Here is a 27,652-nt window from a genome sequence, read left to right as displayed (position 1 = left end):
ATGCGGGCAATACATGAGATTAAAACATCTCATGGTACAATTGATATAATTTTGGAATTGAACCATCTGAAAAAGTTTTATACTATTCAATAGGGAACCTGTGTGGTCCTGGAGATTTACCAGTGCTCATACTCATTGTCACAGCCTTAATTTCATCTTGGACACGCAGTGCACAGCTGCTGAATTAAAATGATGCATGGCTTCTGTAAATGTTTTTTGTATATCTAGGAATAGGAAACAGCCCCTGAGTCTGCAGAGCATTCACCAAGACTGTGTCGAATTCCATGCCTTTAATAATAGAAAACATATATAAGTATGCAAAATATGGAGACGGTACAGTAGCTCAAAATGTCAGGAAGGCTACCAGATGAGTTCCTGTTTTAAATAACTATAATTAATTGTTCCATGTGTTTTTCAAGGCTTGTAAATGCAGAGAATGCCACTCATAGATTGGATGAATTCATTTGGGGTGAGGAGCTTTCAAGGGTAATTTGGGAGCATGAGGTGGGGGCAGAAAAGAAGCTTGCACATCTCAGAGTCAATAATCTGTCAAATTGATCTATTAAAACCATCTATTTCCCTTTATTTTTGCAATGTCAACTGTTTCCAGGTGAAAGGTAGCAGAGTAGGGTTCCTAGGGTCCTGGGTCCTGGGTCCGCTCAGCAATCAGCGGAAGGGAGCAAACTCCTGGAGCTTGCCCGCCTCTGGCAGGCACTTCAGGAGCACGTGCACGGTGTGCGCTCCAACCCGGCGCGGTGACATTACTTCCGTAAGTGATATTGTCGCACTGGCTGTGGGAGTGTCCCTGTGCTCCCACGGCCGGTTGAAACCGGCTCAATCAGAACTGCGGAGTGCGGGAATGCTCCCATGACCGGCATGACGACATCACTTATGGAAGCGATGCTGCCACATGCACAGCGTAGTGATGTCACTTCCGGAAGTGACATCATCACACTGCCACCGGAGTGCACGTGCATGAAGATCTAAACCCAGCCAGAGAATGGTATGTGCCAGGTCCCAACCCTCCCTCTGCCAGGTTCCTCTAGCAGGAGGCTAGAGGGACCTGGAAACCCTATAGCAGAGACATGCGCCCCACATGATAAGATACAGAGCAGAATGAGGAGGGCTTCCACCTCAAACAATGAGGGTTCCCAAGCTTGTATCCCACAGATCAAGTACACTGAAGTTTTGCTACTTCTGGTGTGTGTGTTACAGTAGGTGTGCTGCCTTTGAAGTGTTGGGGTGAACAACCATAACTGCCTTATTTTGGATCAGGCCACTATCCTATTTAAGCCTATTTAAGTCTTCTCTTACTGGTGGTGGATCTTCCAACACCACAGGAAGTGGAAAGTTTTTCCCAATCTAAGATGATTGATTTGTCTCACAACAGCCCTGACAACTATAGATAAAGTATAATTTTACATATGTGGGATCTGGACTGGAAAAATGTCCGTGGAAAAACATAGCATTGGAAAAGTTTCTGTGGATATTTTCCATTCCGCATCACTACCTAGTAAATACATGCATGCGTCAGAATAAGCTAGTACAATTTGCAGGTCTCAGAACAGGCTGTGACATTTCAACTGACAAAAAGTTCTTCTATGTATTGTCGAAGGCTTTCACGGCCGGAGAACGATGGTTGTTGTGGATTTTCCGGGCTGTATCGACGTGGCCTTGGCATTGTAGTTCCTGACGTTTCGCCAGCAGCTGTGGCTGGCATCTTCAGACACAGTGACACTGAGAGATCTCTGTCTTTCGGTGCTACACCTCTGAAGATGCCAGCCGCAGCTGCTGGCGAAACGTCAGGAACTACAATGCCAAGACCACAGCAATACAGCCCGGAAAACCCACAACAACCAAAAAGTTCTTCTGTTAGTAGTTATTACCCCATTCCTTTTCTGATATCTTCTAGAATTTTGTTAGCAGTCTGCCCATATTTTTTGTTTTATCAAGCATTCGTATTTTTCATCGATACGTATTATTACTCTCCCTGTGTTTTCACTGCTGTTCTGTACTGTTGAATTCCAATCTATATATCAAACTCATCCAAGTATGCTATTTTCTTCAAATCTGGTGAAGTTCTTTGTCATTCGTCCTTTTTGTAGGCTAATTAAGTTATAAAATAGTGCATTTTACATTCTTAAAACAGTGCAGCGTGTAATAGGATAGTAAGTGTTGCAAATATTTCAATTCCCCCCTCCCTCCAAATTCTGTTGATTTCTAGAGGATTTTTTTTAAAAAAAAAGTTTTCAGTTGTTTTGGAAATTTTACACCTCTAATTCAGTTTAAAGATTTTATATACGTTTGTCTGTGGAGTAAGTTGCAACCAAAATTACTACACATGGAAACACCTTTAGCAAAAGTAGTCAAATGAAACTTTGCATTCTTGATCATAACTTGCAGAATATTCATTTTTCATAATTTATATTCTCTCTCTTTTTAAAAACAGATCTATCCATGGCTGTACAAAAATTTTCCCAGTCGCTTCAAGATTTTCAGTTTGAGTGCATTGGAGATGCTGAAACAGATGATGAAATTAGCATCGGTGAGTGTTTTGGGTTGCTTTTCTTTATGACTTTTGAACACCTATATGGCACCTGTATTTTGCTAGTGTGTCGCCATAAGTCAGCTATGACTTGATGGTAGGATTTCATTCATTTTCATTCATTCATCTGGCTGTAGATTGTCCACTGGAGTCTGAAAGATATCTAGTAGATATTTAATTTAAAGCAGAGACACGAGACACCTTGCCATTATGCTTTTCAGCATGTTTAGGATGTTCCTGCCCAGCGAGTTTGCCTGTTCTCCTTCTGTGTGTGTTTCCTGCTAAAAAGTTCTGGATTGCTGCTTGGGAAACAAGACAGTTGCATATTTATCCCTAGGGTTTTTTTTTTAATGGTTATCTTACCTCGAACCACAAGTTGTTGCTTTGTTGGGATGGGGAGTATCTCCTTGGGACAACTGTTCAGGGATTTCTTGGGACACTTATCTGAACTGCTCATTTGCAACTTATCTGCTACTTCAGATGTTCATTACTTCCCTGATCTAAAATTCAAACATTCATGCTGTAATTGGATCAAAGGACATTTGCTGTTGAGATCTCCTGTGTCACACATGAACACACATGCAGGGCTTTTTTTCTGGGAAAAGAGGTGGTGAAACTCAGTGATGGAACTCAGGATCGCACAATGATGTCACTTTGGGTCAGCTGGAACAAGGGGGGAGTTTTTTAAAATTTAAATCGCCCTTGGCAAAAATGGTCACATGGCCAGTGGCCCCGCCCCCTGATCTTCAGACAGAAGGGAGTTTAGATTGCCCTCTGTGCCGCTGCGTGGAGGGCAATCTAAACTCCCCTCTGTCTGGAGATCAGGGGGCGGGGCCACCGGCCATGTGACCATTTTCAAGAGCTGCCGTAACTCCGTTCCACTGTGTTCCTGCTGAAAAAAAGCCCTGCACACATGAATCTGCCTTCTACTGAATCAGTCCTTCAGTGCATCAGGAGGTCAGTTCCGTCTATTCAGACTTGTAGCAGCTCTCCCGGGTCTCAGGTAGAGGTCCTTCACGTAAAATCCTGATACTTTTGACTGGAGATGCCGGGGATTGAACCTGGGAACTCCGGCATGCAAGGCAGATGCCCTGCCACAGAGCTACTGCCCCTCCCTCCTGTATTGGTCTTCACGGTTCTGAGGAGCCTTTTACGAATGTCTCTGGACATTAAAGATCATTGGAAGCTAAGAACCCAAGAATTGTGAAAAAGGTTTGATAGCTGATCTATTTTCACTCCAGACTTCAGACAGGATTTGGGGTTTACAAGGCAATTGTAGCTAGGTAGGTTGTCGTGTGTATCAAAGAAGGTCACAAGAACAAAAGTTAAACTAACAAGCATCAAAGCCTGGTTTACTAGGGGTAGGGTAATGCTATTGCCCTTCAGGAGCTGCCTTTTAAAAAGCCTTGCAAAAGCAGCAACCGAGAATCTAGTCAGTGCTACATTCAGATATTTTGGCATATCTTTGGCTTTGTGGGCCCCTGGGAGGGAAACATTTTAAAATTAAAAAGAGTCCAGTAGCACCTTTAAGACTAACCAATTTTATTGCAGCATAAGCTTTCGAGAATCAAGTTCTCTTCGTCAGATGCATGATACAAACTGGTCAAATACAGCATATGTCAGCCTCAAAAATGTGACTTAATAGCTATTATTTTTATTTCTTTTCTTTTTGTTTTTTTTTCTTTTTAAAATTTCCAGAATGCAGGTAAATATACAAAATCGGAACAGTTATAGTATAGGTTCATAGTTACAAATGCAACTGTAAGGAGACAACCAGTTGCTAAGTTTTTTTTCTTGTCAATATAGAGCGCCTATTATTAAAAGAGCTGATCCTAAATATGCATGGACACCTAGACAGTTCTTCCAAAACATTCCCTTTGGAAACTTCTGTTTGTTTAAAACAGAAACGTTTAATTGTGATTCTTTGTGTCTGATATCTGTCATGGGTGTATGCTGCTATATTATCATGGGGAAACTTTCTTAGCATAGCACAAATGACTTTTGAGCCAATAGAATTTTTATTTTAAGATATTTCTATCCCAACTTTTCAGTGTATATTCAAGATGGCCAACTATGATAAACTAAAAAATTCAGTTGCCAACATTATAAATATGCAGTCCCATAATACGTTAAGGGGGTTGAGCAGTACATCGTGAAGGTTGGGTCACAGATGAGGGCGGAAGTGTTCTTCTAGAAGAGAAGGTGAGCACTTAAATTATTTGTGAGAAACATTTACTTGGTTGAGAAATACTTGCATTTTTTTTATTTTGCTTTCAAATTGCCAGCTGCCCATATCTTCCGAGATGGAGGAGGTCTCTCTCTCTCTCTCTCTCTCTCTCTCTCTCTCTCTCTCTCTCTCTCACACACACACACACACACACACACACACACACACACACACACACAATTGAATGAGTCCTGCACAAGACTTTGCAATTGTGTTTCAAATGTGAGTACATTGCAGATCAGTTGAAATGTATCTCGTTCCCAATTTAAGAGTGTAGTTAAGTGTGGGGTGCTGTCATGTGGCTCTATTAACGTTTCCTGAAAGACGACTGGGTTGAAGATAAAATGTGTTATTCTCCCTATTGCTGACAACCCCCATCCTTCCATCATCCGAGATGACATGTGGAATATTTCAGGCACAGATGACAGATAGCAAACATGCCAGCATTTTGAGTTGCTGAAGGTGCATTTTCATGAAGTGCACTTTAATCTCCTCTGAAATTTGGAGAGAAATAAAAATTTAAAGGGAAGTGTGACATTGAGATCAGATGTGTGTCAAGTGTCTGATCTGATAAATCTGATAAGCCAAGTTGAGTCTGTGCATGCGCATGCACACCTGCGTACACATAGCTGACTTATGGCTACCCCGGTGGGGTTTTCAAGGCTAACAGAGGTGGTTTGCCATTGTCTGCTTCTGCAGCTCTGGTCTTTGTTGGAGGTCTCCAATCCAGTTACTAACCAAGGCCGACCCTGCTTAGCTTCTGAGATCTGATAAAATCAAGCTTGCCTGGGCTATCCGGGTCATGGTACATACATATTTACTCGTAGGCTACGTTGATGTCATAGTATGGGAACAGCTATGGTGCAATGAATTTTGCACATATCTCCAGTAATGTTGGAAGCTCTGGTTCAAGCAGAAGGGGCCCATGCTGAGGCAATAGGCAGCTCCCACGTGGCCCAGAACTCCTGTTTTTATTTGAGGGTTACAGAAAATGAGTTGCCCTGAGGTAGCTTCCCCACTGTGAAAGAAACCACGGACCTTTCAAATGATAGTTTGCTTATGCGGATATATGTTCTTCTTGGCATTTTCTTTTTCTCATACTGATGTATAATAAACTGATTACTAAGGCAAAAGGCATGCTTTACTTTCCCGGCCTGTCTTCAAAGGGATCAGCAGCTTTTGCCCTTTTAATTAAATCCATGATGGCAATAGTCGTTCCTTGGTGGATTCGCCTTCTTATCAGTTGTTGGCCTGTATCCAGCCACACAGTTCCAGAGACTTGAAGGACACTTACGTTTTCTTATTCGCAGATGTTCGTGTCCGGTAATTCCCCAGCTGACAGCCCCCACCACTCCCTAGTGATAGCCAAAGGGGGAAATCACTGGGGGCTCAGTTTCTAAAAATGAGTTATCAGCGTTATTTAGCTACACTGTAGAGCTGCTGCTTCTTCCCCCCTCCCCAGACTATTAATTTCATAAAATTAAGTTGAATAGAACTCCTCCTGTAACCAGGGAGCATCTGGTTTTCAACAATTGTAGGGCCCCAGATTGTATTGGGGACTCGACGATCCAAACAAGATACTGCTTGGGAATAGTAATGGCATACCTGTTCTGATCAAGCATCTTATAAATGCGCAAGAGGTTGAACTGTGGTGGGGAGGGCAGTGGGAGTTTCTGCCTTAATATCTGTGGCAGCTCTCAGCTGCCTTGGGTGTAGCATACAGAGTTAAAGCCAATCTGAACAGTGTGGGAAAGCAAGCGTCCTGGAGTGATTTGTCAAACCAAGCTCTTAAAGGATTTGACATTGGGGTAAAATTAGCCAAACACAGAGTTTTGCTTTGGATAGCAGAGCTGTTTTTTCTTAAGTAGAAGTGGCACTGGATCCTCCTAAGTAGGTGGGGAAAGTAAAGATAGGAACCATAAAGCATTGAGGTGTGCAAATATTTGTCAGCACGCAGCTAAGTCATCACAGAAGCATTGGCGACCCTTCACTTGTGGCCTTATTTTCCCTACTTTTTATTGCAGGTTGTGTAGATACTTTGAGGAGGTATTATACGGCTTTTATGTTTTCTCTTTCTCTAGACAGCTTTACAGCGGGGGAGGGGCAGTATATTGCCATTTATGTTCATTATGCTGTTTTTCATCTTTAAAACTCATAATGGCTTCGGTCCATAAGTATCCCCATATCAGTTTGTCTGAGCCTTAAGATACTTGGGAATTCCCTGCATTGTGCAGGGGGCATTTCTTGCATTGAGCTGAGGGTTGGACTAGATGATCTTGGAGGTCCCTTCCAGCTCTGTGATTCTACGATTCAATGTTGAACAGCTTGATGAAGAGGAAGAGGCAGCAGTGGCTGTGCATGCCACTCTCTGGGGCTTCAGCAGCAGCTGGCTTAGTGGCTATCATACCTGCTTGCCCACTCTGGAGCTCAGGACTGGTTCTTCAGATCGGCAGCCAGCCTTGGCCATTTGCCTCCTTTGGGAGTGGGGCTTGGGCAGTAGCTCGCCAGCTCAGTAGCCAGCTGTGCCCTCTCACCCCCTTCAAGGACAGGGCTTGGACATTGACTGGCTGGCCCTGTGGGGCCACATGTCCTCTGGGCGTTGTGCTTGGGAAGCAGCTGGCTGGTCCTGTGGTGATTGTACATGCCTACCTCCTTCCATGCACAGGGCAAGGGCTGTTCCTTGCTTGGGCTTCTGGTGGCCCTAGCAGGAGGAGGGAGAGTTATTCTGAGGCTCCATCCTGGACTTTGGCCCAGGGCTCTAGAATCACCAAGACTGCCCTCCAACCAATATTTCAATAAAAGCAGCATGTAGAAAAAGGGAGTAATTAATCATAAAATATCTGTAAAGACATCCTGGAATAAGTAAATCTTCAATTCTCCCCTGGAAAACTGATAGTGCAAGTCTCAGCATTGGTGGTTGATTCTTCCCACAAGATCCTGCTAATCTAACTTCATAACTATGCAAGTTCTTGAGGGAAGGTTGCATCCATTGATCTTAAGGGTCAGGCAGGTTGATATGGAGAAACTTATGGACCCCCAAGCCATTATGAACTTTAAAGATAAAAACCAGCAGTGTGAATTGGGCCGGACAACAAAATGAGAGCCAGTGTAGTTGGCAAATCGTTCATTTATCATTTCTTCCAAGGCAGCCCCTCGTAGACTGTGGTACTGTAGTCTAATCTGGATATTAGTTTATTGATTTATGTAATTTATTTACCCTGTTGCTCCCAATAGACTCTTGTTCTTTTTTCTAATTTAAATAAACAATGAATCAAGAAAAATATAGACAAATAAAACAGAAAAACTCCAAGCCACATCCTGGGCAGGTTCTGAATGCAGTGGTTTGCTCACTCAGTGGTTGCATGCTGTGGACTAAGAGCGAGGGCTAAAACCCCTGTGGCTCATATCTCTGACTATGCTAGGGTTCCCATTCCCCTGCCTGGGACGGGGGATCCCCTGATCCCACCCTTTCCCGCTGCACCCATTTACTTGGCCAGTGGGGGGGGTGCGCTCCCTGGGGGCCCCCTCTCCAGGCAGTGTGGCACGCCCCCAAGTGAGGGGTGTGCTCCTGCACCATGAGAGTGGGCGGTGGTGGTGGCAAGAGTGGACCACTCTCACCACTAACGCCACAGCCCGCTCTCGCTGCCATCGCCATGGCCCCATCGCGCCAAATGAGAGTGAGCCGTGGTGGTGGCAGCGAGAACAGGCTGCAACCAAGGTGAAAGCAGCCCCCACTGGCGAGGACAAGGGCCCCTTCGACCCAAGGGCACCCTTTGACCCCTGCGTGATGACATCACTCCCGGAAGTGATGTCATCATGTGAGCCAGTGCACATGCGAAGAAGGAAGAAAGAGGAAGTGCTGGCTTCCATTCCCCCGCTGGGAGAGTCCACGGACCTGGGGATCTCCTGTCGAGAGACTCCGGATCACTGGCAACCCTAGGCTATGCCAAGGCTTTTAATACTTGAGACAGAGGCATGTGTGATGGTGGGCAGATCAGCTGTCTACAGGAATGACTGCATACTAGCTTAAATTGAGGATGTGCTCTCCTGGTAACTTCAACCACCTCTCTCCTTGAACAAGACTGCCTTCAAGCTGTGCACCTGCTCTGCTGGGAAGTCCCATCCATAACAGATCATGTGACAGTTCCCATATTGGCTGTAGTCCTAATATACAGCTTTTCTGTTTAGATTCATGGTCAATGTGTTCACCCTCATCCAATGCTTTAGTGACTTCAAACACTGATTAAGTATTTTCACTGCCACGTGACTTATCGATGCACAAGCGTACACTCCTGAGTTGCCAACATCTGGGGCTGGGCGGCTGGAAAGCTCCCAAAATTACAGTTGATCTCCAGATGACAGAGATCATTTTCCCTGGAGAAAATGTCCACTTTGGAGACAGAGGAAGGAGGCTGAACATTTCTGTTTTGTATATTAAGCCCATTTGGGACCCAAATTGGCCTGCTGCTAAGTGCAGGAGGACTCTGAGCATCACAGTGGACTGACTCCACCCCCAAATGGGCCAATTTTGGTCTGTTTGTTGCCAAAATTCCTGGCTCCTCCCATGCTTTGCAGCAGGATGATTTGAGCCCCGAACAGGCTGAAATTGGCCTGCTGTGAATCACAGGTGCGTTCCTGCCCTGTGTGATGATGTCACTTCCTGGAAATGATGTTATTCCATGGTCCCTGGGAGCATACATCCAATCAGTTCGTTGAACATGATGGCTCTCAGCCAGAATAGGGTTAATACAATGATTTTTAATTATTTCTTTTAAAATCTCTGAGGTACCACATAAGTCCATCAACAAAAGAGCTAAATATGTCACATGTGAATGTAATGGGGGGGGGGGGTTGCAAATGCTTAGTGTACAGTTGGGTTGCCAGGTCCCCTTACCCTCCAGGCGGGAGGGAGAAGATCCGGCATTTACCCTTGCAACTTCTTTCCATGCGCTACCAGCATGGTGCAATGACATCACTTCTGGGAGTGATGTCATCACGCAGGGCCCAGGAATGCTCCTGGGCTTTGGTCTGGGCTAATTTGGACCTTCAAATGGGCTGAATCGACCAGCACAAAGCCCAGGAACACTCCTGGAACCTGCATATTACGTCACTCCTAGGAAAGCGTGCTCCTCGCTGCATGTGCACCCTCTGTGACAAACCTGATTTTGAGTCACTGTAGAATGTGTGAGATGTCCCCCAAAATGTGTTCCAATAATCAGAAACAAAATCAGTGTGTATAGCTCTAAGTGTTCTTACTGCCGTTAAGTTGTTCCAAAGCCTGAAGCTGTAAATTGTAAGAAGTTGAATAGGTTACCTAGTAAACCACAGTCACCTATGGGTCACCGAGTGGAGAGAATGCGTTTTCCTGACTAGGTTGTGCAATGGAGCTGAATTACTCATCAGTGAGAAGAACTAGGCTTTGGATCATTGCACAGTAATGGTCACAGTGGTCATGGATGAAACAGATTGTTGGCTCATGATTAACCAGGTAAACGGCTCAGTGGCCTTTTGGTTTTTAACTTCTTGGCATCCAGTTAACTTTTAATACTGGAAGCGTTTTGAGTGTTAAATTAATAGATATGGTAATTCCTTTTGTAGATTGAAGATACACACTGGTAGCTTTTTCTCAGGTGAGTGTGGAATGTACGACAAAAATTTTACGTACAGATTGTTTTCAATAAAATATTTTACTAGCTCCCAAAAAATTATTTGAATAAAACAGGGGTTCGTAATCTTGGCTGAATTGGGTAGTTAACCATGACTGGATTCCAACCTTCTTCCAAGTCATCCAACATGTCTGTAGAACTAAGGAACAGAGAATGGTCAGTCGCTTACTTGGAGCCAGACTTAGGAGGTGGTTAGAATCAGTGCAAAATCGGTCGCAAAGTGGCCGACTGGCTCTTCCCCTGTCCGGAATTCTCACCGCTTCCAAAGAATTTTCAAAAATGTTGTTTGAAGTCGGGGGGAGAAGTGGGGCTGGTCTCATTTTGGGGTCAGGTAGGAGGAGATAAGGGCCAGAAAAATATTTATGGTCAGTGCTTAGAACCATTAAATTAAAAAGTTGTTTCACTAGGAGACGTCAATACCTCGAAATTAAAATGAGCCGGTTAATAATCTTCAGTTTAGAAGACAAAACGTTGCTCCCGTTCATTCTGCTTGAAGAGTCAAACTAGACAATATGCTGGTAAGACCCATGACTGGCATGCTCCAGCATTTTAAAAATGGGCATAGGGCCTATGGGTCCAGATGCAGGCTGGGTATGCTCTCCCTGTAAACTTACACAAACAACTCTTATGCATTTGCTTCAAGCTTTTTAATGAACCTCTGTGTTACTATTCTTGCTCAGAGATTCCTACAATTACAGCCCTTGGTCAGGTTGAGAAGCTAGACTTACAGATGTGGCTTAATTGGGGTGGGTGAAGGTAGAAGTTCTCTGGAAAGAGCTGCAGGTCAAGGAAGTATCCCTTTCTTAATAAGGCGCCTATGCATATATGACCTTAACTTCTGCAGGGCTGAGGAATCGAGGGACCTTCAGTCTTGCGATTATTGTCACGAGGATAAGGGATTTCTTGACTTTCTGAAAGATAGATTGGTTTGACTGCTCTGTATGACTGGACAGTTGTCCAGCATTCTAGGACCACATTCCCCTTCTTCCTTTCTCTTTCCTTCTAGAATTGTTACATTTACTGCATCTTAAACTCAGGCTGTGGGTTACATAATGGAAAATTTAACTTGAAAACATTTCAGGACCAACCCCCCTCCCCTTCCAGAATCCAAGAATATTTTCGGTATAGTTTTCCTCATATTTTGTACATTTAAAAGCTGGAATCTTTAACGAGGCACGGGTGTAGTTCCAAAGTTCTTATTGTCCTCCTTGAGCTTTTTATTGCTTCACCCACGCAAAGCCACCCACACATAAAGATAATACAGCTGCAGCTGTTGAAGTGTCAGGTGTGTTTTTCTCTTCATTGAAAATGTGAATGTGCCTTAAGGACACGGCCTGGATAACAAAATGGTTTCTGGTTTTGTCGATGCGAAGTTAAATTGGTCATTTAATGCATTTAATGCATTCTAGTCACCCATATGGTGCTGAAGGTAGAATATTGGACTTTATTTTATTTATTGTTACCTTGCTTTTCAACCAGAAATTGGCTCTCAAAGAGCTTCATAGGAATAAGTATAACAGAAATGACATATCTGAATACAGCATACAGCAGGTGAAGGATTTTATGGAGGGACACCTGGGCGTTCCCTTCTCTCCCGCAGGCTTCCTCAAAGCTAGCTGGAAATTGGAGGAAAGTAGGAAGCTCTCAGTTGTATGACAGAAGAGTGCCCGGGTACTTCTCCCATCCCTCTGGCTCCATCAGTTACTGGGATTCCAGGGACTTGGGTTCAAAGCCAATTATGGACTTACAGGGCATCCTTGGAAAAATTGGTGTCTCTCAATCTAGTTTACATTAGAATTATTATAAGGCTATAACTGAGTAATCCCTTGGCTGCCAGTAAATGGCAGGGATACAAGAAGGAACAATCCACCAATTATACCTGTTAGTACAGTTTGTCGTAATATAGGCATCTTGTTGTACAGGCCTCCAATGTTGAAGACCCACCTCCTGTTTGTACCTTCTCAGCACCGTGTTTTGATGTTTTCGCACCTGAAGTGAAAACTCAGAATGATCGTCTTCTCCGGGTCATTTCAATGACACACAGATGGAGGTTAGAGGCAGGAAAATGGCTCCTTGTTGGATATCTGCTGCCCTACTGCTTGGAATCAGGTTCCCCATTTGGCGCTTGGATTTTGGAATCAGCCTCCCGATTTGGTGCTTCTGCTGGACTGTACTTGAATATTTTGTAAGAGTTTCCAAAAAAACAGGAGAGGAATGTTGATTCCTTATAGTGTATTTCCCTGGTCCTTTTAAAGTTGAAATGGTGCTCCCCAACAGGGCGGGGGGGGGGGGGGAGGAATATAAAATCAAAATTAATTTGAACCATATTAAGGTAATGCCTGAGTGATGGAACTCTAAATCAGGAAGTCTCTGTATTAAATTAGTGATAGTAATGAATTTCATGCACGTAACTAGAAAATCCTGGTTTCTGACATATGTTTTCTCTGCTTGGGAGAAAACTGCAGTAATCTATGCTTCCTCTACCATAGTTCTGAAATTTAGTAGATTTACTGCTGTTATCTCCTACTTGGAGAAATTGGGGTGCAAGGCCACTTGAGATCTGTTGGTACCATCCCCATTTTTAACTTACTGGCCCATGTAGGTGCAGAGAGGACCAACCCCTGCCAGGCAAAGGAACAAAAAAACACACTGGCAGTGTCAGCTGTGGAAAGAGGTGAAATGAAAAAGGCCCCTGTAAGGTTTTGCATGTAAATAATTGGGTATGTATTAGTGTAAGAGTTTTGGATATTGACTGTTTGAGCCTTTGAGGGAGGACTTATTGGGGCCAAGCCCGGCAGCAACCACTGGGCGACTTGATGCCACATGACTTACTTGACAGAGGGCCAAGCTACAAGTGACGAATGACACTTGAACGGCAAGTGAACAGACTCATGTGTATTCCTCCCTGTTCACTTGCGCTCCACTCAGTCATGTGTCAAGTGGAGCGCAAGTGAACAGGGAGGAATACACGTGAGTCTGTTCACTTGCCGTTCAAGTGTCATTCGTCACTTGTAGCTTGGCCCTCAGCCAGGCCTGTCTGCTTGCTGTTTTTCAACAGCCCCCTCCCCCAAGCCAGTGTACTATAAAGCTTAGAGTTTCAGAGTTGCCAGGTCCCCTTAACCTTCCGGTGGGAGGGGAGATAAGGTTGCCAGCCTCCAGGTAGTGGCTGGAGATCTCCTGGAATTTACAACTGATCTCCAGGTGAGAGAGATTAATTCCCCTGGAGAAAATGGCGACTTTAGAGAATGCGCTCTATGGCATTATACCCCACAGAGGCCTTTCCCTTCACCAACCCTCCCCCTTTCCAGGATCCACCTCCGAATCCTCCAGGACCCCCCCCCCCTCCGCCAATCTCCAGCCATCTCCCCTGATGGCTATATATGAAAACAAAAATACATGAAACATCCCTACTTGGGCTTTCTATGCAGCAACTCCTTCACTTAGCAGCTTTAGTCAATCCATTCTTTCTTGACCTCTGGCCCCTATCTGTACCGTCAAAACGGAGATTATGACCGTAGCCGATTGTAGGAGTTATTCCAATTGTGTATGGGAAGCACTTGATAAATAATATCTTATCTGTATGTCCAAGGGAAATGAAGTCCAGTAGATGCTAGCTGTGTAATAAGTGTAGCCTGGCCCCTGGGTAGGGCTGCCAATCCCCTGGCCAGGGTGGGGAATCCCTTGTTCCCACCTCCTCCCCCCGACCCCATTTACCTGGCCAGCAGAGGGTGCGCCCCCCGATGGTGCAGTGCACAGTACACCCCCATGCCCCACAACGGGCCCGTTTCAGGCCGAATTGTCCCCATGGGGGGGATTCAGCCCTTTGGTGAGCTCAGGAGCACACGCCAGGCCGACCTTTGACCCGCATGATGATGTAACTTCCCAGAAGCAATGTCATCACGTGCGTCAAGAGTGCGCATGCACTACGTGCGCAAGAAAGGGTACACTGGAGACCGTGGAGGGTGAGTGCCAGGTTTCCAGTCCCCCACTGGGGGACTCAAGGGACCTGGTAACCCTACCACTGGGGGGTGTCCTCCCCCCCAGTCGTTGCAGCATTTGCAGTTGTTTGTCAACAACTGAATCATGTGCATGGCAGCAGAAGATTAGATGACAAATCACTATGGGTTGGTAGCCAGCACAGGTCCCCATGCTACAGATCTCATACTAGATCAAGTGTATAGATCTAGACTGAGTCCTGCTCATGAAGCAAGTGTCACTTTTATGTCTGTGTGTCTCTTAATTGTGTTATTTGGTCTGTCTTCTATCATGGAATCTTATGTCCGCCTGTCTATGTCTGGTAGATGCAGATCCGGGTCCCCTGATAATCACTGTACGAACAACAAAGAAAGGGGGTGGATGAACCTGTAGGACCCATAAGTACGTTCCCACTGTTGCTTGACTTACATACAAGCAAACACTGAAAGAAGAAGTATCTGTACATCCCTCAAAGAAAAGAGGCTAAGGCAGGTTTGCCTGCTGGAGCTTACAGATGTTGCTGAGAAGTTTCTGAGGAACTGGTTTGTACCTTGGGGGTGCTGCTGGAGCTGTTGGATAAACAATTTGCAAAAGTAGCCAAGGGTGCCTTTCACCATCTTTGGCTGGTGAGCCAGCTGCAGCCCTTCCTGGGGAGGAAAATATTGCCACTGTGGTACATGTCCTGGTAACATCTAGATTAGATTACTACAGTGTGCTCCATATGGGGCTGCCCTTGAAGACTGACTGGAAGCTAGAGTTAGAACAGAATTCTGCGGCCAAAATGTTGATTGGAGTAGGTCATAGGAACTATTCCACTCCAGTCTTTTTTCATCTACACTGGTTCCCAATTTCCCTCTGGGCTTGATTCATGGTGCTGGTATTGACCTTTAAAGCTGTATATGGCTTGGGGCTAGCATTCCTGAAAGACTGCCTACTCCCATACAAACCTACCCATCCACTTCAGAAGCCATGCATCAGGTGCCCCCACCGTCTGGGGCTAGATGTGGAGCCAAAACCTTGGAACTTCCTCCCCAGGGAGATTCATCTCTCTCCCTCTATTGTTGTCTTCCACCAGCTGGTAAAGACTTTTTGTTTTGTTTGGCATTCCCCCAGTGTTACTGACTATCCTCCCTGGCTGTATTATGTGTGTTTGTTTATATGTTTTATTGATTTGTTTAATTATTTTATGTATACTTTACAGTACGTTCTGTTTTAATGTCTCATATGTTCTGATGTTTGCTTCCTCAGGGACCCTATTTGTGTGGAAAGGTAGAATAGAAATGTTTTAAATAAATAAGTGTGGGTCTAAGCCAAGTTAGGGGAGTTGCCTACAGGATCTTATGTGAATGACTATGCCCACGGTCTCCTTAGGGTTCTCAGAACATGGAGCTGCACCAGTTGTATTCCCAGGTCCTGTCTGCGGAACTGTACCCTCTTACTTGCTTTCTTAGCATGCCTACCTTTTTCTAAACTGTGTCCTGTGATCCAAAGAGTCTATCTGTTTGTCTGTCTGTCCGTCCATCCATCCATTTATCTAGTACTGCTCATACAACTATTGCCTTAAACATAAATTAAAAGGGGAAGAACCTTACTTACTATCATTTCTCTGGTGTTTAATTATTTCCCCTATATATTTTGCCGCAGAAAGAGTAACAGAATCATATGGGTCCAATAATAACCATGTCACCTGCGCTCTCATATTGGGTAGTTCCATATTTTTAAGCAGAGGGATGATTCAGCTAACCCTCCGCTCATTAAGAATGGGACACTCTATAATCATATGTTCAATGGTTTCAATTTTAATGGGCACCTGCATGTTCTGTTAGTATATGGTACTTCCTTGTATCTTCTCTCCAAAACCGCCAAGGGAAGAGCATCCATTCTTGCCAAAGTGAAAGCTGGCAAGATCCAAAGAGTCAGTCATTCAAAAGATCCAAAGAGTTAGTCATTCAGCTTTTGAGAAAGTGCATAAATTTGCAGGAAAAGAAACTACCACCTCTCCAAGATTTCACTAAATTTTGAAACATTGGCGAAGAGCATAATTTATTATTCCTATTCAAATTCTTTTCTTAGCACAGAGATACGTGTGGTAGATGAGCTTCATCCATCTTTTGGGAGAGGATGGGCCATTCCTTGGCTCTTACTCCTGCAGTTAAAAGTTCATGTTCCAGGCTAGGTGCAGATTGGTTCAAAATGTGATAGATTTATGTAGTGCTCACATAAGGAATGAAAGAATCTTTTAAATAGCATTGTCAGCGGTTAAAGTTGATGCATCTAGTGTAGTTGGAATAAAACCCTTTGAGGCTAGCACTTTTGCCTCATTCCAACTCCTAGCACGGATTAGGTAGGCTGGCTTATGAAACTGCTGCTTCTGGGAATAGTCACAGAGAATTTTATCCTATGACAAAACAGGCACACCATCAAGGTCTGGATTGCCTATCTTGGAGAGCCCAAATGCTTTGAGTACTTTCTCAAGCAATAACAGGATGAAGGAATAATAGTTAATAATAAAGGCTTGAAACAAGATTCCTTTTGCACATCTAACTACTTTTCCTGGTTTTTCCAATGAGGTTTTTTTTAAAAAAAAAGATTATTGCCATTGCGCTGCTGTTTAAACTATTGAAGACCACATGGCAGTCAAAAATAACCACATCAAAACAGATCGGAATGGATAGAAGCTTCCAGGCTCTGTTGGCCTTTGTTGTGGCTATTATTGCTCCTTTCTGCCCTTACCTCTGCAGTGTAGCCAAGCAGCTTTCTTGCTCCCTGTCCTACCTCTGAAAGCTGGTGGAGAAAGAGAAAATCTAAGCTGTATATGTGCTGCTAACCCAGGTAACATTGATTTTCTTGTTTTGCAGCCCCTCTACAAGAACAGAGTGTCAAGCTTAGGAAACGTATTTATTTTAAGCGTTTAATCACAGATCTCCAAAAGGGATCTGAAGTAGCTTACAGCGTGAAAGGTCCATAAATAAAACGGAGCACAGCAAACAAGCAGAACAAGTGAATTGCTGGGTGGTCCTGGGATCATTGACTGAATTGATTGAAAGCAGCTTTTGAGCCAAAGGACCAAGAACCCTCCAGCTCGTGCCTCTGGCTATGCTCAAGCTTTATAACATGCATGAGACAGGACGGAGGAAAGCAGTCTTCAGACTAGATGTTACTTAGTTAGCACGTATGATCCTCCTCTTACTCCTTCCCTCCATTCCTACTAAAGATGGGTCTTGGAGACCCAGGTTCGAATCCCCACTCTGCCACAGAAGTTTGCTGGGTGACCTTGGGCCAATCGCATGCTTTGAGCCTAACTTACCTCTCAGGTGTTGTCGTTGTAAGGATAAGATGAAGGAGAGGAGAAAGATGTCGTAATCTATTTTGGATCCCCATTAGGGAGAAAAGCAGGGTATAAATAAATTTTATTTAATTATTTAATAGGCTTCTAGCCCGCCCTCCCCGCGAGCAGGCTCAGAGCAGGTTACAATTGTCAATACATTTTTAAAACATAATAAAACGTCATAATTTATATAAAAAAACAGCTCCCAGGTGGCGACTCACACAGCCCACCCCTGCAACCATGTGCGGGGGGGGGGGGAGGAAGGAAACAGTCATTGCTGTCCATACGGCAGCAATTATTATATTATAAGATTATTATACAGCTCTCCACTGACAAGTAAAAAGGATCACTGAGATGTAACAAGACTGGCCTCTACCATATGCCTGGAGGAACATCTGTTTTACAGGCCTGCCTAAAGGATAAAAGATCTTGACAGGTCCGCATGTCTACATATAGAGAGTTCCACCAGGTTGGAGCCAGTACCGAAAAGGCCCTGGCTCTGGTTGAGGCCAGTCTAGCCTCATTGGGCCTGGGGACCACCAGTAGGTGTTTTATCAGCCGATCTAAGCACTCTCTAGGGTATATATGCCAAAAAGCAGTCCCGTAGGTATGCTGGTCCCAGTCTGCTAAGGGCTTTTATAGGTCAAAACCAACTATAAGGTTGAGTAGAGAGTCAGTGAGATACAAGAAACTATCCAAGCACTGTATAATTTGCTACTTACTCCAGGCGAAGTGGCAAAACTACCCAAGCACTGTATAATTTGCTACTTACTTCAGCATGAGTGGCAAATTACAAAGCCATAATATACCCCTGGGCAATGAGTGAAACTAATTTTTAGTTTCTGTTGCTGCTTTGGCAATTGGTGCCTTTTGAAGAAAACAGGCACAGTACACACTCATGCTGGGACATATAACGTCTTGGTTGTTACTGTATGCCGAGTTTATAAATTGTGGGTTTTTCTCCTTATTCTATAACATGAAATGTTTAGCGTGTGTATGGAAGTGAGTAGTAAGGTAAATTTGGAGCAGCTACTGCAGAGAACTTTCTGAATTTTATTCCCTTGAAAAAGGGTTGTCGGGCTTTAAAATGCGTAAGATTTTACTTAAGCTGAAAGAACTTTTTTAACAGTTTTATTAAAATTCTACATTTTTTACAAAATGTAAAGAACATTAGCAGCTTGAATAAATATGTGCAGGTTGGTAATAGACTGCAGCTCTTTCCCTCTCTGTATAGCACTGCACAGTAAAACTCATTTACCCCAAGGTAAATCTTGCAAAAAAGTTAATGTGTTTACAAGCCCTAAAATAGCAGCAATTCATTGGCCAAACAGGAAATACCCTGCCTTCCCTTCAGAGGTATTGGTTGTCTGTGGGAGGTTTTCTAAGCTCTACAGAACTCCTTATATGGCTCTTCAGAATAATATGATTTTGATAGGGAATGTCCTTTATTTTTTTAAAAAACTATTGTGGCAGGAAACTATTCATTAGTATTACTTGCAAAAGCTTCATATGTAGCTCAAGGCAAATCAAAAACAAAGCTGCAGCTTCAGCAGTAGAACTGATGCAGTATAACCAGCAGATCAGAAGTGCAGGTGTGTTTATGGAAAAGAAAAATGAATTTGTTTTTTTTTTTTTTTTATTAAATTTTTATTGTAACATCAGATGTAACTAATAACCTTCAAGTAACAAACAACATTTCAAATTTGAATGAAACAAAAACCAATATACAATACGCAGTTAGACTTACATCCTTAATAATTAACGTAAAGAAAAAGTAATTCCATGTAATTACACAGTTATACTATCAGCTTAATAGAAGGAGAGATATCCATTGTTTGTTACAACTTGTAGTATTTTCGAGTTGGGCTGCATATTATTCTTTTCTATGTATTCCAGAAATGGGAGCCACTTTTCAATAAAATTAGTATTTTCTGTGAGTTGTACTGCAGTTTGCATATCATTGCTTACTTTTTCTAAAATAAAATGATTCCAAACTTTAGAGAACCAGTTTTCGATTGTTGGTAGTCTTTTTGATTTCCATATTGTCGCTATGGCACTCTTAGCTGCTACAAAAAAAGAGGCAATGAGCTCCTTTCTGATTTTGGGGACGTGTGAGTTTTCCCACAAGTCTAAAAAAATCATTTTTGGGTCAAAGGGGAGGTCGTGGTTTGTGATATCTTTAATTTTCATTAATATCTCTTCCCAAAATTGTCTAATTCCTTTACATTCCCACCAACAGTGGGCGAAGGTTCCCTCCCCGCCACAATTTTTCCAACATTTTGGGGATGATCTAGCTGATATGTGTGCTAATTTTTTGGGTGTTAGGTACCATCTGTGAATCACTTTAAACGTTTGTAATTTAGTTATGTTGACTTTCGAGGTGAATATTCCAGATGTCCATATTTTTTTCCAAATCTCTGGGGACTGTTCAATTGCACAGTCCTTACCCCAACTAGATTGACAACTTAGCTGCTTGTTCTCAGTGATGTTTAGCAGAAGGTTATATAGTTTAGCTATCATGCCTTTTTTTTGTTGTACTGGTGAGTCTAGAAATTGTTCGAATTCTGTCAGAGGTTCTTTCATGATGTTCCTTAGCCTTATTTTTTCTGCCATGTGTGAGAGTTGTAAGTAATTAAACCAATGTAGTTTTTGTTCTAATTTATTCTCTATATCTACTTTCTCTAGGAGACCTGATTTTGTGGATATGTCAACTAGTCTAGTTATTTTTGCTTGATGTAATGATAGGATAAGTGATCGATCCCACTCTGGTACAAACCATTCTTGATTTAGAAAGGTAGAGAATCTAGATATTTTGGGAACAATTTTGATCCTGATTTGGTCCCATGTCTTTAAGATAGATGGTATCAGGAAGCTTTTTTTGATGCTTTGTGGCCTATTACTTGGTTTGTTCCAAATTGTGTCTGTTATGTCACTGAATTTTGAAGATGGTTGTATGATCGTAACCCAATCTGGCTGAGGGGAATTTGAAGTCATTTGCAAGAGGTTAGCCAGTCGTGTCGCTGATTGATATAGGTATAAATCTGGATAATTAAAACCACCGTTTGCTGATTTCCTCCTCATAGTAGTGAATGCAATTCTCGGGTGCTTGTTTTGCCATAGAAATTTATTAATTAATATTTGCCATTGAGCTATTTGTGATCTATTTATAGTAAGAGGGATCGCTCTAAACATAAAAATAAATTTTGGTAATATAAAAGCTTTTATTAAATGAAATCTGTCATACCACGTGAGCTTTAATTTATTCCATTTGATAATATCTAATTTAATTTGATTTATCAATTTGAGGTGATTCAATTTTATAAGGTCTTTCAGGTTGGGGGTGATTTCAACTCCTAGGTATGTAAGATTTGATGGGGACCATTGAAAGCTATATATTGTACTAATTTGTTGGACCGTTTTGTTATGGGTGTTGATGGCAAGATAGTAAGATTTTGTTTGGTTAATTAATAGTCCTGATATTGCACCAAATTTTGTAAGTAGAGATGAAAGATGGGACAGTGAACTTAATGGTTTGGTCAAATAAATCATCATATCGTCCGCGAACAAGCTAATTTTAAATTCTGTGGAGTTAACATTTATTCCCTTTATCTGTTTGTGTTCTCTAAGGGCAGTCGCAAAGGGTTCTAGGGCGATTGCAAATAGAAGAGGGGATAGGGGGCAACCTTGTCTTGTACCTCTTTTAACGTAAATGTTTTCTGAGTACTTAGCGTTTACTTTGATGTTTGCTATAGGTTGGTGGTATATAGCTTCAATTGTGTTTAAGAATTTTTCTCCAAATTCCATATGCCTCAGTGTTTTTAGTAGGTATGATATTTCTACCGAATCGAAAGCTTTTTCGACATCTAGTGATAAAAAGATGGCTTCCGTATTGTTTTGGGTGCAATGGTCTATTAAGTTTAATGATTTATAAATGTTATCTGTAATGTCTCTTTTTGGTATAAATCCTGATTGGTCTGTATGAATGTAGTTAGAAATGAATGTATTTAGTCGATTTACCATAATAGAAGCAAAAATTTTATAATCGTGGTTGAGTAATGAAATAGGACGGTAGGATGCTGCTTTTAGGGGATCTTTTCCCTGTTTATGGATCACTATGATGTCGGCTCTCTCCCATGTGGGTGGCATTACCCCCTTTTCCAGAATCGAGTTGGCTAAATCAGTTAGATGTGTTGCTAACAAGCTCGTAAACTTTTTATAAAATTCTGCCGGGTATCCGTCCGGCCCTGTGGCTTTATTATTTTTAGCTGCTTTTATTGCATCCATTGTTTCTTGGATAGTGATGGGTTTTTCTAGAAATGTTCGGTGTTTTTCCTCTAATTTCTTGAAGTGTTTTAGTGAATTTAAAAAGTGGGATATTTTAGTTTGGTCCGGATTTTTTGATGAGTATAGTTGAGTGTAAAAGTCTTTAAAGACTTTAAGGATTGATTCCGGTTTGTACTGCATTATATTTTTACTGTTATGAATTCTGTTGACTGTGTTTTGTATTCTCTTTTGTTTTACTTTATTTGCCAGAATGCGTAAAGTTTTAGGTGTATTGGTCCAATGTGACTGTTTGATAGCAATCAGATTTTTGTATATCGTATGACTTTCCAAGGTTTCTAATATTTTCCTTTGTGTTAAGAGATCCCTGTATATTTTTTTGCTGCCTGTTAATTTATGTTTATTTTCTAGTGCTTTTATATTGCTTATTAATTCACGTTTTTGTTTCAATTTTTCTTTGTTGATTTTAGCAGTAAGGGCTATTAAATGTCCTCTGGTCACTGTTTTTATCGTATCCCAAAATATGTGTATCCCAATTTCTTTTGAGAAGTTGTCTGTAATAGCTGTTTCAATTATTTTGCCAACTTCTTTAATTGCATATTGATTGTATAATAAATGTTTCGGTAAGCGCCATTGAGTACTGCTTTGTGTTTTAGCACCGAGATTAAGTGTCATGGATACCCAAGCATGGTCTGAGATTGTGTTACTTCCTATTTCTGTTTTCTCTATTTTATCAATTATGTCATTAGAGCTGAGAAGATAATCAATTCTTGTGTATGTGTTGTGTCTTTGTGAGAAGTATGTGTAATCCTTTTCTCCCTCGTGATAATGTCTCCATGTGTCAATTAAGTGGTATTTCTGTAGTATAGCTGCTAGTTTTGTTATTTTGGTTTTTTTTGTTGTGTGTACTTTGTTAAAATTTGATTTGTCCAGTTGATGATTTATTATGTAATTTAGGTCTCCTCCAATTATCAAATATCCTTCCTGAAATGAAATCAATTTTTGTATTACTTCCTCTATAAATTCTAATTGGTTTGCGTTTGGAGCATATACTGAGGCTAGTGTGAGCGTGTGCTCCCCTACTTTCCCTTTAACGAAGATAAATCTGCCTTTTTTATCCTTAAGTGTTTTTGTTTGTTGAAATTGTAGGTCCTTTGCAATTAGGATGGCTACTCCTCTTGATTTGGAGTTTCCAGTTGCATGATACTGGGTTTGCAGCCACCTAGCTTTTAGCGAATCTGTATTATTATGTCGTAGATGGGTTTCCTGCAGAAATATAATTTGAGGTCTGGTTTGGGCTAAGTTCGACATCACTCTCTTTCTTTTGATTGGATTACCTAATCCTCTAACATTGAAAGTTAAAACTTTGATTTTAGAGCTCATTGTCTGTTTTGATTATAACAATTACTTGTGCCTTTCTTTTTTTTTTTTTCCTTTTTCTCCACCTGTATATATTCCGAATTCACTATATATCTTAACTGTTGATTAATATACAATCCTAGTCTAAATTGAATCCTTACAACTATATGCGATTGTTCATCTCTATACCAGCACTTTTGATTAAGAGACAGCAAGAGAAAGAAAAAAAAAATGATAGTATCTGGTTCACTGTTTCTTTCTTTCTTTCTTTCTTTCTTTCTTTTTTTTTTTTTTTTTTTGAGTGAATTGTATGGTTATAACATCAGACTTATCAAACAAACAGTATTCCAATCTTGTAACTTCTGCTTATAGTTCTCAACTAGGTATAACAATATAACTATCAATATAGTTGTTTTAATATCACAATAATCTTATTTACTATGTTATTTCTTAATGTCTATATTTAAATTACTCTCTTTGGGTCGATATATAGAAATTAAAGTTGCAAGATTTCTCTTATTTTCTGCACGATAAACCTTCCCTGATTCCTTAGAATTCAATCCAGTCAAGTGTTTACCAGTTATACCCCTCTAACTCCTTATGTTGAATTGACTTCTTCCTATGTTTGTACTCTGTATTATTGTTCTTTCCCCTCTCTTTCCTTTTCCTGTATATATATATATATATATATATATATTTTCTTTCTATGATTTTTAGTCTTTGTTACGAACTGTGAACTACTCCTATTATTTTCCTATTCCCCTCCCACTCCCTATGCTCTCCCTAACCCTCTTCCTTTTTCTTACCCTCCCCTTCCCTTTTTTATACTTATAGATTATAGTAATAATATATATATAACAATTTTTTGAGATTTTTAATTATTTTATTGTATTTTTTTATTATTATTTTTATTATTTTTTAATATCCTTTTTCTTTCCTTTTTTTTTTTTTTCCTCCCTCCCTTACTATCAGGTTTTTTCCCAAAATTTTGTGTTACTATTTACTGAGCTTATATAACTAACTAACTGTCCCTGTACCTTCCCCTTACCACCCTCCCTCCCTCCCCTCAACCACCTTTGTGTCTTAGTAAGCTGTAAATTCCACTTGGATATTATTAGTATTCTATGCTACTGTATTAAAGTGTTCAAGTTTAGCTCTCTCAAACTGCTGAGTTACCTTCACTCACCAGTTGTGGAAGTCTATCTCACTCCCCTTCCACTTATGAGAGCTAAAAAAAAAACCCACGTGAGCTATGTTGAAAGCCCTTCCCCCCTTCCCCAAAACCTCTATAGTTACATCTCTATTTTCAAGTACTACAACTTGATAAACAGTCAAACCGAAGTATATTTATCCAGTTTTACCAGTTTGTGGTGTGGTAAAAATAAGAAGATTTAAGTGTCTCTGATGGGGATCTTACTCCCTTTCTGAGGAGATAGTAAGTCTGAAGATTTTCTTTTCTGATTTTGTTTGCTCATCTCCATTGGTGTTTCTAACCCGACTGCATTCAATAGCTCTAGTCCCGTATCGATATCAGTTGCAATATATCTTTTGCCATGATGGATGACCATAAGTTTGCTTTGATCCTGCCATTTGTATCTCATGTTCGCTTTTTGCAGGGTCTCAGAGATTGGTTTAAGTTCCCTTCTTTTAGCAAGCACTTCTTTTGGGAGATCAGCAAAAATATATATATGTTTGCCTTCGCATTTAAGTGATCCCCTTGCTCTAGCTTCTTCCATTATCTTCTTTCTTGTCCTCTGGTCGGGTACCTCTATGATTATATCTCTCGGGCGTTCTTTGTTTTTGTTTTGTTGAAAAGGTCCCACTCGGTAGGCTGTTGTGATGTAGGGGAAGACTCCTTCCTCAAGCCTTAGTTGTTTAGCTAGCCAGTTAGCAATGAAGCTTATGAGATCTATATTGTGTGTATACTGTTCGTCTATTCCTCGTATCTTAACATGATTTTGCCTGGCATTGATTTCTAGCTTTGTTAGTCTGTCTTGCTGCTCCGTAATTATTCTTTGCATGTCTGTGACGTTTTGCTGAGCCTGCACACTCACGTCCAGAGCTTTTTCAGCTTTTTGATTAGTTGTTTGTAAGTCACGTTTTATGTCCATGAGTTGTGCAGTGATAGGGTTAATAAGTTTAGCCATTTGGTCTACAATGTCTTGTCGTAGTTTTTCGAGTTGGGGATCTAGGTATTTTTCTGTAGCAATTACCTTTCTCACATCGTCGTTTGCAGCGAGTTCCGCCATTTTGTTTCTCTCCACGCCGCTGCGTTCTGTCTCCACCGATCCTCCTGAAGCCGCGAAAAACGTCTGTAAGTTTTTAACTGCCTTTGGATCGTTTTTCTTTTTCTTAGTGGAGTTTGTGTACATTATTTTCCTGCAAATTTTCCTTCGTTGTAGCGAGTAAGGGCGAGATTTGGGTTCGGGGGGATTGGAGCGCTCTCAACATGCGTCCATTCCTCTCCTCTACGACGCCACGCCCCCCAAGAAAAATGAATTTGTTAGGATTTCCTTTTCCCTCTCTTTCCAGCTTTTTATCTTTCTTTGTGCAAAGTTTAGAGGCTGGGTTCAGACACTGTGCTTCCATGAAAGAGCACCTGCAACCCTTGCGCATTCACACACTTTCTCTGTAATGGCTCCCACAATGTGGAACAGCCTGCCTGAGGAGGTCAGGAACGCCCCCATGCGTCATTTCACACAATGTGCAAAACAGAAATGTTCAGGAGGGCATTTCTATAAAGAGAGCAGAACTCAGCAGAACGGATCAGTTCAGGAGGTCACTTTTATGTGGGAATAAGATTGTAATCTGTCTAGTTGCCAAGTCTTCTTACCCTGCTGGCAGGAACCTGGCAACATTGGCTTTTTTTCTTTCCTCATGCATGCACTCCCAGTGCGGCGTCATGATATCACTTCTGAAAGTGATGTTGTCATGCCACATTGGGAGTGCACCCAAGAGGCCTGTTTCCCTGCCTTTCCCCCCACCAGCCAGATGAGTGGTGGCAGGGGTCTGAGGGTATAAGTGGGGAATTCCACACTCCCACTGGGGGACCTGGCAGCCCTAAGTCTATTTTATTACATTGTCTTCTATCCTTGTAACCCTCTGATCTATTTGGGGGAAGTTGTTTTGTCTTACGAAATCTGCCCTGAGTCTTGATGGAAAAGTACATAAATGAAGTAAATAAATAAGCATTTGTAAGCTACTTTAATTTACAAAGGGACTGCGGAGAAATCTTTCCTACATGAAAATCAAACATAATACGGATCCATAGTCATTAAGATAATAGTCAGGATTAGAGATGGGTACGAACCGGGGAAAAACTAAACCGTGTGGTTCGTGGTTCGTCGCATTTCACGAACCATGAACTTTTACGAACCTGCCCCAGTTCATGAACCGGTTTGTTTGGTTCATGAAAATGGCACATCCGGGTCAGCAGAAGGTCAGTTCCAGGCCAGCAGAAGGCCACTTCCGGGTCAGCAGAAGGTCTGCAGGGAGTCTATTCCCTGTTGCCTAGGAAATTGATTGATCAGTGCCAGGCTGTCTGCAGTGACGAACCAAGAAACAAAACAAACAAACAAACAAACTCTGATGAACCACCGGTTCGCAAACCACGAACCAGCCCGGTTTGTCACAAACTTTGGTTCGTATTTCAGTTTGTGCCCATCCCTAGTCGGGATTAGAGACGGGCACAAGCCAGGAAAGTGGCAGTTAGTTGCGGTTTGTGGTTTGTCGCATTTAACGAACCACGAACTGGCATGAAATTGCCCGGTTCACAAACCAGTTTGTTCGATTCGTGAATTCGTCACTTCCGGGGCAGCAGAAAGTCTGCAGATAGTCCATTCCCCCGTTGCCTAGGAAACTGATTGATCGGTGCCAGACTGTCTACAGTGATGAACTGAAAAACAAAGCAAACAAACTGGCCTAAAAATCATTGTAGTTCATCGTGGTTCATCAGAAATGCCCTCCAACAAACCACCGGTTTATGAATAAAAAAAAACAGCCCTGTTTGTGATGAACTTTGGTTTGTATTTCAGTTCGTACCTACCTCTAGTTGGGCTTCAGTGGCAGAAAAGAGTGATAGGATTAATCTCAGCGGAAAGAAGCTGGTGGATCCAGTAACCCTAGTAGCAGCTGATGTTAGCTGAGGGGAAGATTTGTGTGGCACATACAGACCTCTGGACTGTGAATTACCTCTTTTCCTTTGTACAAATCATTGACACCCCAAATGAGAACTTGCATGCCTCCCACGGTATTCGCATATATAATTTGCC

At 41.9% G+C, this 27,652-nt stretch overlaps 1 protein-coding gene across 1 annotated transcript in view; it reads left to right on the top strand.

The window, feature by feature from the left end:
- Positions 1-27,652, top strand: part of ARHGAP42 (Rho GTPase activating protein 42) — a 202,375-nt gene that overhangs the window by 40,590 nt on the left and 134,133 nt on the right. Inside the window, exon 2 of the mRNA XM_054973588.1 lies at positions 2,450-2,545. Coding sequence (XP_054829563.1) covers positions 2,450-2,545 — 96 coding nt within the window. The remainder of the gene's footprint in view (positions 1-2,449; positions 2,546-27,652) is intronic.

The sequence above is a fragment of the Eublepharis macularius genome, chromosome 3, assembly GCF_028583425.1.
Source record: "Eublepharis macularius isolate TG4126 chromosome 3, MPM_Emac_v1.0, whole genome shotgun sequence".
Classification (NCBI taxonomy): domain Eukaryota; kingdom Metazoa; phylum Chordata; class Lepidosauria; order Squamata; family Eublepharidae; genus Eublepharis; species Eublepharis macularius.
This window is presented reverse-complemented; position numbering and strand designations above follow the sequence as displayed.